Source organism: Eutrigla gurnardus (assembly GCF_963514095.1).
Source record: "Eutrigla gurnardus genome assembly, chromosome: 19".
Classification (NCBI taxonomy): domain Eukaryota; kingdom Metazoa; phylum Chordata; class Actinopteri; order Perciformes; family Triglidae; genus Eutrigla; species Eutrigla gurnardus.
Window position 1 is genome coordinate 4762682 of NC_139930.1, and position 13041 is coordinate 4775722.

At 43.8% G+C, this 13041-nt stretch overlaps 2 protein-coding genes across 2 annotated transcripts in view; one reads left to right on the forward strand and one right to left on the reverse strand.

Moving 5' to 3' along the window:
• The window catches only part of LOC311030317 (uncharacterized protein), a 242164-nt gene that overhangs the window by 47124 nt on the left and 181999 nt on the right, over positions 1 to 13041 (reverse strand). The window lies entirely within an intron of this gene.
• prrc1 (proline-rich coiled-coil 1) lies at positions 405 to 12561 on the forward strand. The gene is made up of 9 exons (XM_084034521.1): positions 405 to 477; positions 2680 to 2810; positions 5263 to 5640; positions 5757 to 5902; positions 6206 to 6308; positions 6397 to 6560; positions 6864 to 6967; positions 10069 to 10171; positions 10644 to 12561. The coding sequence occupies exons 2-9, from the start codon at positions 2720 to 2722 to the stop codon at positions 10851 to 10853; spliced, it is 1299 nt and encodes a 432-aa protein (XP_083890647.1). The 5' UTR covers positions 405 to 477; positions 2680 to 2719; the 3' UTR covers positions 10854 to 12561.

Sequence of the window (13041 nt, forward strand, 5' to 3'; positions counted from 1 at the left end):
TGGGTTTGTACATCCGTTTATTGGAATATTAAAATGGTTTTCTTTCTTTTCACTGATGGTAAATTTACCCGTTTACCTCTTTGGTTTGTTTTGTTGCCGCCATGATGTTTTTCAAATAAAATATCACCGCAGCTGCAAACATGATGAAGGAAGAAGTAGCATGTCGATCTTTACAGGCTTTCATTACATAATATCCAGGGAGTTTCGTAGATTCTCTTCTGGATTATAGTTATGTGTGAACGGTGAAAAACGAAGGATGAGTTATGACAAGTCTGTGGATTTGTGAGTGAACATTCTGCGGTCACAGAATGTGACGGGTCACATCGTTTGGCGTAACACCTGGTCACGTGGTTTCATCAGGTCCGGGCGCTCCCGGTAACGGGAGGAGTCACAGCCGAGCAGACGTGGCAACACGTGACGTCATCAGAGAGGGTCGGCGGTTTGTTCATGGCAGTGCAGAGCTAGTCCAGCTAGCAGGTGAGTAGTCAACATGTGTGTCATACTTGTTGTGCTAAACATGCTGCCCGGTGCCGCGTGTTGCTGGACGGTTGGATGAAAGCGTAACGTTACATGATACATGACGTTTGCGCGAGCACAGTGTGTTTGTACACGTGGACCGTCACGGCGGCGGCGCGCTGTGTTCAGGGGGCTAACACGAAGCTAGCACGAAATTCAGTAGTAAAACTGGTCAAAGAAGTCTGAAAGAGTTCCGGAGTGAAGCGTCCTCATGTCAACCCGAGCTGTGACGTGTTGTCATCGACAATGCTCATCAGACGAGTTACAGTGTAACCAGGGTGCACTAAGTGACGGGGTCATCGTTTAATGCGACCGTTTTCATTGTGACCGGAACTCAAACATTGTCTTCCTGCTCGTATATGTGATAATAACTTAATTTATAAAACACCCTTTCAAAGCCGAGGTTACAAAGCGCTTTGACAAACAAAGCAATCTAGAGTAGAATGTCTACACGTATTAAACTACTGGAGATGAAATGCACGAACCGCTTAAAATGCAAAAAGTGAATCCATGCAATAAAAGCAACAGTAAAACAAACAGAACATAAAAGCCAGTGAAAGAAGCGTTTTAATCCATGTTTTAAAAGAAATGATTGAGACTGCAGCCGTATCCGCTCAGATCACATGATGATAAGCGACTCATTAATAGGGGGGTTTAGCTCAGGAGGTAGAGCGGGTTGGCTGGCAACCGCAAGATCGGTTCGATCCCCGGCTCCTCCTAGCTGAGTGCCTGGCGTCCCTGAGCAAGACACCTCACCCTGATTGCTCCTGACGAGCTGGCTGTTGCCCTGCGTGGTTGACTCCGCCGTCGGTGTGTGAATGTGTGTATGAAGTTCTCTTCTTTCGTGTCTCACAAGGAGCAGCAGGATCACGACAGGTTCATACGTAGTATATTAAGGCTCATACACTCAGTGTTATTTCTTCCTCTCTGTATGCTGGTGGGGAACCAACATTACGCTACACACATAAACAAACCCGCTGAGTTTTAGGCACACCGGTGCGACCAAGGAACATTTTTAGTCACACTTCACTGATGAATGGGCACCCTGTGGAGACATGACTACCAAAAACAGTTTGATATCCACTCTACCGGGAAAAAGCTAAATGTGAGGACGATGTCAACTGAAATTAAGTAATTACATCCCTTTTGATGGGGCTGCACGGTGGTGTAGTGGGTAGCACTGTCACCTCACAGCGAGAGGGTCCCTTGTTCAATTCCCAGGTCGGGTTCCTTCTGTGTGGAGTTTGCATGTTGTTTCCATGTAAGCGTGGGTTCTCTCCGGGTTCTCCGGCTTCCATCCATCCATCCATTTTCTACCGCTTATCCTGTATCAGGGTCACGGGGGGCTGGAGCCGATCCCAGCTGTCATTGGGCGAAGGCAGGGTACACCCTGGACAGGACGCCAGTCTATCACAGGGCCGACATGTAGAGACAAACAACCATTCACACTCACATTCACACCTACGGGCAATTTAGAGTAATCAATTAACCTATCCCCATCCTGCATGTCTTTGGACTGTGGGAGGAAGCCGGAGAACCCGGAGAGAACCCACGCTTACACGGGGAGAACATGCAAACTCCACACAGAAGGAACCCGGGCCGACCCAGGGATCGAACCCGGGACCCTCTTGCTGTGAGGCGAGAGTGCTAACCACTACACCACCGTGCATCTCCGGCTTCCTTACAGTCCAAAGACATGCAGGATGGGGAAAGGTTGATAGATGACTCTAAATTGCCCGTAAGCATGAATGTTAGTGTGAATGGTTGTCTGTCTCTACATGTCAGCCCTGTGATAGACTGGACCTGCCTTCGCCCAATGATAGTCGGTGGATGGATGTATGCAGGCATCAGAATTGATTAACTTAAGATGAACACATACCATATTACCTATATATCCTAAATATCTGTACATTGAATATTCTTTTTTTAATTCAGATTTTTTTATTTTCTTCACACCGTGAACCTTTGCACATTCCCTGGACAATGTTACATATTTCTGCATGAATCTACCCAATCCAATCCAAATGTATTTATAGAGCACATTATTTAAAAAAGTTCACCAAAATGCTGGTCAATCAAATATAACAAAGTAAAACATAAATAAATATCAACAAATGTCTTGATTTAGCCCAGATCCTGATTCATAACAATCCTTCCCCGCAGTTATATTTTGGTCTGAAGTGTGGGTATAAAGGCCGAGAAGATGATGGAAGAGAGTGGGATTGAGACGACCCCCCCTGCCAGCCCTACACCTCCTCTGACTGTGGCTGCACCAATGACGCCAATGACCATCGGTAAGACATGTGCTTATCAGGTCTCTCTATTAGCGAGAGTTTAGGCTGGGGGGGCTATCTGTTTTTCATACCCTTATATGGGCATGGGCGATATCTGGAATCCATTCGATGTATCGCAATATTTTTTACACGAGATGTTTCAAATGACTATATCACGAAAGCCGCGACTACAAATGATTATGTAGAATTTGGTTACGCCGCCGGCATAAGACTTGCTTTGGCATTTCTCTTCTGTGCCTCCCTCCATGCCGGCAACTTTACACAGTGAAACACTCTCGCAGGTTTAGTTGCCTGAAACTAAGTGCATTGTGTAAAGCCCTCTGGGACACACTTGAACCTTTCCTGAAGATCAGTTGACAACAGTTATCTAGGTAGCTAGTTGAACTACACAAGCACATGATGGATCCTCAAAAAAGTCTTCTGAAAAAGAAATGTCCGTGCTCTCCCAGCGAAGAGGTAAGATAATAGGTGTGGGAATAAAAATTCATTCATGTAAAAATTATTTTTTCTTTTTCTTTTTTTTAACTGTATTTTTTTTAAATTAATTATAAACACAACAAGTCACGCAAGAAATGTTTCTTGTTTCTTGTTTTGTATATGTGCACATATACAAAACATATAAACAATCAAAACAAAACAATCCCCACAAGTAACAGAGACACACGGGGCCAATTTGCAGCCATTAATAACTATTTACAAGCATATTATAATTAGTTGGCTCCAGTGCAGCTTATGGTTACAAATTCACTACCCAAATTTAGACTCATGGTTTTTACAAACTCATCTAAGGTCCCTTGCAGTACATTAGACAGCCTCTCATAAGGCAGGATTGATCATGTATTGTACCATATTGATAATGTAGGTGGGTGTACATCAAGCCAAGCAGTTTTGCCTTTTGACCAGAAAATCCGCTCACACCGAGAATACACAGTTTTGGATCCAATGCTATTTTAACATAAAAAAAAATGTCACTATATATTGTATAAACCACATTTGAGGGAATACAAGTAAGTAGCATATGTATTGGGTATAATAAGCGAAGAAGGACATTAAATTTAATAATTGCTATCCCGCCTAATAAGGACATTGGTGGGTTCAACCAACTCTGGTAATCTGATTTAATCTTATTAACAATGGGTAATACATTTAATTGAATTAAGTCAGAGATTTGATGGGGAGACATTTCCCAGATATTTAAATCCCTTGTTAGTCATCTTAAAGGGCAAATAGTCTGATCGATCCAGGCTACTGCTCTTTCCAAGTGGAAAGGCCAACACTTACCATAATTCATCTTATACCCAGAAAACATATCAAATTTATCAATAATTTTAATTAAAGCTGGAATGAATTTAGATGGATCAAGCGTAAATAAAAGCACTTTTAATACCCTTATGTTCTAAAATTCTAAAATATTGTGCACAGTAAGCCTGAATTAATGTAATCTTTGGTCTTAGATTTGCCTTTGTGCATTTACATAATTGGAATCAGTTTAGCTAAAAAAAATGGATTATATAATCTTATGCTTTCATGACCTCAAGAATCAAATGGAATTGTGAGACACCCGAAGATTCCCATCCGTATAAGATAATGTAACGTTAATAATGTGTTAGCACTTAACTAGTTAACGGTTGAACTAGCTAACTAGTTAACTGTCATAGTTTTAAATTAGATGGGGTTAACGTTACATCATCTTATCTCTTCGCTGGGGAAGCTCTGACATTTCTTTTTCTGGAGACTTGTGTCTTAGCATGGTTCAGCAACATCTTGGCCTCACTGTCCAAAGAGCAGCGTCTGGATTAATGACGGTATTAAAAGTGATATGGTCGGGATTTCTAAATACTCTGGTATACTGTAATACCACCCAAATCCAGCAGGGTTTCCTCACGTTCTGTACACATTCCAATAAAAGGTGGTTTTTGCTGTTTGTCTCTTCAACAGCAGCAAATGAACCGACTGCATGCCGTTGACCTCAGCCAGGAGGAACGGGGTTGTTCTGATTGAGAGCTATGAAAATAGAAAAACATTATTAGGGCAAGAAGTAGCACTTACTATAAATGAGACAAATTTGCATGGGTTGTGAGAATCACCAGACGAAAATTAGGTTGAAGAAACCAGAGACTGTCTGTGGTCCACCAGAGGTCTATGATAGTAGCTCACATTAGTCCAGAGACCAGACCAGACCAGACTATTTGGAGAAACCAGAGACTGTCTGTGGTCCCCTAGAGGTCTACGATAGTAGCTCACTTGAGTCCAGAGACCAGACCAGACTATGTGGGGCTTTAGATTGTATAAAAAAAAAAAAAAAAAAAGAAGTTGTTGACTTTGGTGGAATGCTAAAAGTTTATAATCATGTCTTGATGAATGATGTCGTATGTAGTGGGTGAAGTTAAACACAGATTGAGCTGTTGACAAAAGTATCTCTAAGATGTAGCAATGGTTGATTGTGTTTCAGGTCTGTCCGGTCCTCTGTCCCTCCCTGGCACCAGTTCCGTCTCCACTGCTCCCCCCTTGGTTCCCTCCCTACCTGCCTTCAGCAGCCCCATGGCTCCTCACCCCTCGCTGTCCTCCCAGTTCCCCCCTTCCTCCATGCTCGCCTCCCCCTTCACGAGCAGCTCTCCATTTCCTCCGTCAACCGCCTCCCCTCTGCCCCCTCTGGCCTCCACCATCGGACCGCCTTCCCTTTCTGCTGCCGGCATGATGGCGCCTCCCACAGGCCCGCCTGTCTCCAACTTCTCCATGAGTGCAGGATATGACATCACACGGGGTCACGCTGGCCGAACACCACAGACACCTCTAATGCCAACGTTCTCAAGTCCAACCGCCATGCCAGGTAGCAGCTAGCGTCTTCTTCTCATTCTTCTTCTTCGACTGAGCTATCCGGCGCCCCAGTAACACCTTCATTTTGACTGCCCTACTACATATTTATATATAACTGATATGTTGCAGGTGTCGTGCCAAACCCCATGGTTCAGCAGCCAACCATGACGGCAGGGTTTGATAGTGGCTCTCCCATCACTTTCCCAGAGGAGCAGGAAGACCCCAGAGGGCCCGGACACGCCGACAATGTTGGAGGCATCTGGGGCTTTTTCAAGGTAGCACCGCTCCAATCAGCATTCAAGACCTCACACACAATCCATACACAGTGGTGGCTTCATCTGTTAAAGCGGCATCACCGCCGCTCCGACAGTAAAGCAGCGTTCCCAGCCCGGCTCTACTCGTACTCTTTGCAGTGACCAAGGAACATTTTTAGCTGCACTTCACTGATTTTTGGTTGCGTGTGTACCCTAAATGGTTGCACTCTGGAGCCCTGCTCACCGTGTCCAAGTGGATGTGATGTTTTCTGAGTCGAGCCGTGCACTGTGCTCTGACAGTCTTGTGTTACTGTGTGTCCCCAGGGAGTAGCAGGTAACCCCGTCCTAAAGACAGTCCTGGACAAAACCAAGCACTCTGTAGAGTCCATGATCACCACTCTCGATCCGGGCATGGCTCCATACATCAGTAAGCTGCTCTCTCCTCACAACACGTCACATCCAGAATGAAAAGGGCCGATTCAATGTAAGCATGTCTGTATGTTGCTGCTTTCCAGAGTCTGGTGGGGACATTGACATTGTGGTGACTTCGGATAAGGAGATAAATGTGGAGGCAGTCAGAGACGCCTTCCAGGAGGTTTTTGGGATGGCCCTGGTGACCGGAGAGCCCGGCCAGTCCAACATCGCCCCACAGCCTGTCGGCTATGCAGCCGGCGTCAAGGTCAGTTCAATGCTGCTTCTTCCACCTGCTGATATCTTTATTCATTTCCATCCCTTCATAAAGAGCTTAGCTTGATGATCGTTGAAAGTAGGTGTGTTTCTCATTATTTTGGCCATGCATCTCTACTCAGCTTTACAAACTGTGTGTGTGTGTGTGTGTGTGTGTGTGTGTGTGTGTGTGTGTGTGTGTGTGTGTGTGTGTGTGTGTGTGTGTGTGTGTGTGTGTGTGTGTGTGTGTGTGTGTGTGTGTGTGTGTGTGTGTGTGTGTGTGTGTGTGTGTGTGTGTGTGTGTGTGTGTGTGTAGGGTGCTCAGGAGCGCATCGACAGCCTGCGTCGGGCCGGTGTGATCCATGAGAAGCAGCCAGTGGTCTCTTTGGAAAACTTCATCGCTGAGCTTTTCCCTGACAAGTAAGAAGAAATGCTATCAACTTATAGCACTGCGTAATTAGTAATAATAGTTGTAAGCACTAACAAATTCCCATCATTCTTTATATCAATAATCACAACCCATCATAAAGCACTTCAGACTGCTCAAAACATTAAGTGAATACTGAATCATCCCAGTTTAAAACCAAGGCCATTCAACTTCAGAGGGATCAATGTGTCCGTTAAGGAAGATGAGTGATGGGAATCAGTTTCCGTGACAACAGGAGCAACGGAGGCAGGACAAGCCCCAACTTCCTGTCTGGTTCTTCTCTAGTTCTGGGTTCTGCTTTTGTCCTCGTCACTACTTGGAGCATGAGGTGGAACCTGCAGCCCGATCAGGTTCACAAGTAGTCCAGCTCCTCCAGGATCCACATCCATAAGTGAGGTCACCAGAAGGTTCGCTGTGTCTCCCAGCACAGTCTCAAGAGTCCTGAGGAGGACCAGGACATCGGCTGTTCTTCAATGAATCACCACTATTGATGTACTAATGTGAGCTACTATTGTAGACCACAGACCTCCATGATATGTTTTGTCTCCATTTCTGATTTAGTGACGACAGGAAGAGAATTTTAGTGCTGATTGGCTTGAAATGTTTCAACTTGAGCAAAAAAAAAAGTTGCCTCATTTGTGCCGTGTAATTCACATCACAAATATCGCTCGTCACAAATTTGCATTTATTCGCATCTTTGCATTGACTTTATATGCAATTGTGTTGCACTAATCATTTGCGTTGCATTTGGTCTGAACGCCCCCCGGACCTTACCCTGGTGCAGTGGGCCCTGGGTTCTTCCTGGTGCAATGGGCCCTGGGTTCTTCCTGGTGCAGTGGGCCCTGGGTTCTTCCTGGTGCAGTGGGCCCTGGGTTCTTCCTGGTGCAGTGGGCCCAGGGTTCCTCCTATCTGGCCTCATGTGGTCATGAGTGTGTAGGTGTTTCCTGGATTAAGAAGGCATTGATGCCATTGACTGGCCCTCATGTTCCCCTGACCTAAATCCCATTGAGCTCCTATTTTTGTATACTCTTTCTCAATTGTGAACCAGACTCTCTGAACGTGGGATTTCCTGCGCCTGAAAGCATTTGCCTCATCAGGAGGAAATCCTGCAGCCTGACTCCTTCTGCAGCCACGGAGCAGATAAACCTGCACCACTCTGAGACCCCTAGTGGCCTCTGCTATTTCGTCAATGACGAAAATGTTCGGTTAATGTGACCTCTGCTCTAATGAAAGTGACCTATTCTGCTGCTGAGCCGTGCCAGCTGTGCCTTCATGTACCAGAAACAGTGTTTCCCCAAAATAAAGAACGGAAATATAACATGTACATAAGTATTCACAGCCTTTTCCTCAATACTTTGTCGAAGCACCTTTGGCACCAACTACAGCCTTTTTGAGTATGAGGCTAGAAGCTTGGCACACCTTGTTGTGTGCTCCCATTTTTCTGTGCAGGACCTCTCAAGCTCCATCAGGTTGGATGGGGAGCGTCGGTGCACATTTTCAGATCTCTCCAGAGATGTTCGATGGGGTTCAGGTCTGGGCTCTGGCTGGGCCACTCAAGAACATTCACACACTTGTCCCGTAGCCACTCCTTTGTTATCTTGGCTGTGTGCTTAGGCTCGTTGTCCTGTTGGAAGATGGACCTTCGCCCCAGTCTGAGGTCCAGAGTGCTGTAGAGCAGGTTTCCATCAAGGACGTCTCTGTACCTTGCTGTATTCTTCAGAAGTGCTGATTTGTTGGTGAATAAAACACGTCCCCTGGTGTTAAAGCGAAGGGGGTTAGCCCCGACGTTCTGGTTGTTCCGGCGTAATTAAGGTTGGCTGAACTTTACCTTAAGAGCACCAGCTGCTCCTCTGAGTCTCTTAGTTTTTTACCTTTAATATTTATTTTAACTGTGTAACTGATAGCAGGTTAAGCAGTTAATTAAACAGTTAATTATTAATATCGCGATCACACCGTTTATACTGGGCTTTAGTTTGCGGCATATCGCAGCAACGGTGTCTCCTTTGACAGAAGCATCAGGGCTTTGCGGAACCAGAGGGAGAGTGACATGTGACATCAGCTTTGGCGTTTGTGTGATGTGTTAAACAAGCGTTGATGATTGGTTTGGTCCTCTGTCTGGAGGGTAAGGAGCAACCGGACCTCTCTGTGTCCCCAATTTGCGGTAGACATTTTCCAGGCTTTCTATCTTCTTCTTCTTCCTCTCCAACAACTAGGGAGCAGAAGGGACTTCTGAACGTGTTTTAATAAAAGATATGTGACAGCGGGGCAGTAGTGGGATCATTTTACCGGGTTTCTCAGGAACCTGAAGTGGACTCAAAGGAAAAGAGTGACGTTCTCTTCACAAACATGTCAACTCTACCAGAGCTTTTTTACACTTACTGGGTCGTCTTCCTTATTTAGCAGCTTTCCCTCATCAACTTCTCACAGAACTTCATCTGGATTTATTATCATTTAGTGTTTTTTTTCTGGAAGCCTCGCTGTCTCCCCGCTGCAGTACCACTCTCCACCTGAACTGTTACTGATGGTCCAGGGGGCGCTGTTTTGCTATGAAATAAATCACATAAACTGAAGTATAGAGACATCAGATTACTGCATATCATGTACATTTTTATATTAATACATTTTTAATGAAGGAAAACAAGTTATATGGTTCATGTTCTGTCATCTATTATTCCATTTCTTTTCCTGACTTTTTATCACGATGTTTAGGCAGGGTGTCATATCAACGTCACAGTTTTGGTATGGTGACATCATACTATTTTGATGGCATCATATTAGTAGACATAATGAATTTACCCACCATAAAGGGAGACAGAAATGTGATTCTATGCACTCTATTTTGCACTTTATTTTTGTTTAGCTAAAATAACCAACTGTGTTAACTACTAAATGTGTATTGGGAACCAAAATGCAGAAGCAGTTTAACAGTAAATGAGATACCGAATCTTGTTTTGGCAGAATGTTTGTCTCACTGGTGTTATTTAATAGATGGTTTGTCCAGCAGCTAATCTGAATTGTCCATGCTGGGTGAAAATAATGATGAATCCAGGCATATAAAAGCCATGCATTTCCAGAATCCTTTTGTTGTCTCCAGGTGGTTTGACATCGGCTGTTTGATCCTGGAGGACCCTGGTCAGAGCATCCGCATTGAGGTCTTCACTCAGGCAACTCCTCTTGCTCTAGATCATGTCCAACAGGTACAAATCACCATCCACCGTTCATTTCAATACCCTAATAGACATTAGACTGATAATATGGTAATTATTGTTAAAACATCTGAAATTTCAACATGAAGCATGCTTCTCCAAAAGCCCTTGTTGGGTTCTCAAATAGCTCCTATACTGGTATAACCAGGCCCTGAACAAGTTCATTGTGTGCTTTTTCATCTTCTGTAACTGTTGCATGGAATTAGTGAATGCGTGAAACTGAACAACTTAACCCACTCCTGTCACAGTGTAGGAAAGCTTGATCCTAATATAATGGGACGTCTGAATTTCCTTGGTACGGGCATCTTGCATCCAAGAGGGGTCCCACTTCAGTTTTTAACCAGTGTAGTTCAACCGTAGTTTATTTTCATTAAGGTGGTGGGTGGGGGGTGGGCAACGTATTCAATGTCACTCGCTTATAAACCTCCAGCAACTCACCGAACATTTCTTGTGACCTGTGCAGGCTCAGTCCCTGACCCCTCCTGACTACAGCCTGCGCTGGTCAGGTCTGATTGTTACAGTAGGAGAGGTTCTGGAGCGCAGCGTTCCCAACATCAACAGAACAGACTGGCATCAGGCCATGACGGGCATGACCCAACGCCAAATGATCCAGAGCGCCGCCAAAGCTCTGGCTGGAATCTACAAACAGCAGCTGCCACCCAGAACTATGTGAGGCCGACTGCTTCCAGCTTCCAGTCACGTACTGGGAGGAGAAGACGAGGCAAGCGGTGGAGGAATAACTATCTGATGGGACGAGCAAGGTTCTGCATATCTCCCCATCCATCCTCCAGCTGTCCTTGTGGGGACAAAGCCAAATGCACATTTGTTTTAAAGAAGTTAACGTTTCTGCTCTAAAATGTTTATTGACATTCCAACATGTCCACAGGGTTTTACTGTTTTAATATCAAATCAATACTCGCCTACAAGGCTTTGAAGAACACGTAACTAAACTATTCATCTCCTCACCCTCCTTGATAACTTACACTTTGTGTATATTACTATCAACGACCTTAACACATATTGTGGCAATATTTAATTTTCTTGTTTTGTCTCTGAATGCTTATGGTTATTGTATTACTTGTCCCAGTTGCTTTCTATATACTAATATTTTGCTACAAATTCTACTTAGGGGTGCAATGATACACACAATTTATGGTTCGGGAACGACTTCGGAATTTAGGTCATGGTTCGGTTAATGCAGCACACCTTCTATTGATCATTTATTTTGAAAATTAGCAACATTCAACAGTTGCTCATGGCCATAATTCTTACTTTAACATTTAACACAAGGAAATACTGGCATATTGTCGATGGAAAAATAAATAACTTCTGGTTTCAAGTGTGCGAGTAATGCAAACATCCTGTACTAAACGGTTTAAAAGAAATGCACATATTGTTACAACCCTAATTCTACTCAGACCTTAGACTGGTGTGGTCTGTCTGGCTCTACCAAAATGTGGTGTAGCCCGACCGACCCCGGACCCAATTACACAGGATGTAATGTGGACCCAGCCCTGGGGTGGCTCATGGATGCTAGGGACTGAGTGGACCTGTAAAGTCCTCCACTATATACTGTAAAGTATACTAATGATACGAGGTATTTTCTGATATCTGACAGTACTGCTAATTTCATGTTTTCAAACCACCAACCCACAAACTGTAAAATCCGACGACCAAAATGCTGAACTCGAGGCTTCAAACCTGTAGTCCACAAACCAACGTTCACTTATTTACAGTCTGGTGAGAATAGAAGAAGTCTAATTATTGCTTACACTGTTTACTGTTTGGCTAATTTACAATTAAAGCCTTTAAAAATCATTGTCAGCAGGACAGCTCTGAGTCTAGTGTAACATGTCATTGTGTGTGATGATCATTGGATTTGTGCATCATTAGTTTCCTGCTTTGCCACCTTTATAACCCAATATTGCCTTCAACAGCTCACACTTAAGTCCACCAGGTGAAGTCTACACACTGAAGTCATCTCTCTTGTGTAAATCCATTCAGAATAAGTATATAGAATGCAGCTGGGACACAGCTAAAATGGTCTGGTGGGCTACATGATCGTAGGTTTTAGATTAATGTATTAGCTTTGAGCATTTATTGATTCTTGCTTGTGTCATTTCAAAATGTTTGCACACCATAACCGTTGTGCTGTTTATCCACAATTTGACTCATGATTAATTGCAGCACAATGCTAAAAGCAACGTGGGATTGGATAAGAAGGACGACCCTATTTATTTCTACTCATTCAGACTGTTGGGATGTTACTCATACAGTAGGCTAAACGCTGGCGGTTGCGTTTGAGTGCAAATATGTTCTTCTGTGTGTTTTGGGTCTCCTAAATGTGCCTTTTTACACAAATAAAATAAATGTTTCATGTCGGTTTATATCAATGCTATGTTTGTTCCACATGAACTTGTTTATGTAAAAACAAAGACATTATTTGTTCAAAGTGGATGTCTTGGTGTACCAGGTTCCTTAGTATGTTCTGAGTGATGAGTAAACCTGGGTTAGGTTGCGATACCTAAACTACAAGTTAGGTTGCGACGACTAAACGGCATAGTTAGGCTCAGACGACTAAACTACATAGTTAGGTTGAGATGACTAAACTACATTATTAGGTTGAGACCACTAAACTACATAGTTAGATTGAGATGACTAAACTACATTATTAGGTTGAGATGACTAAACTACATAGTTAGGTTGAGATGACTAAACTACATTATTAGGTTAAGATGACTAAACTACATAGTTAGGTTGTGATGACTAAATAACATTATTAGGTTAAGATGACTAAACTACATAGTTAGGTTGAGACGTCAGAAACATGAGGAAGAGTAAAACAAGTACACGGTCAGAAA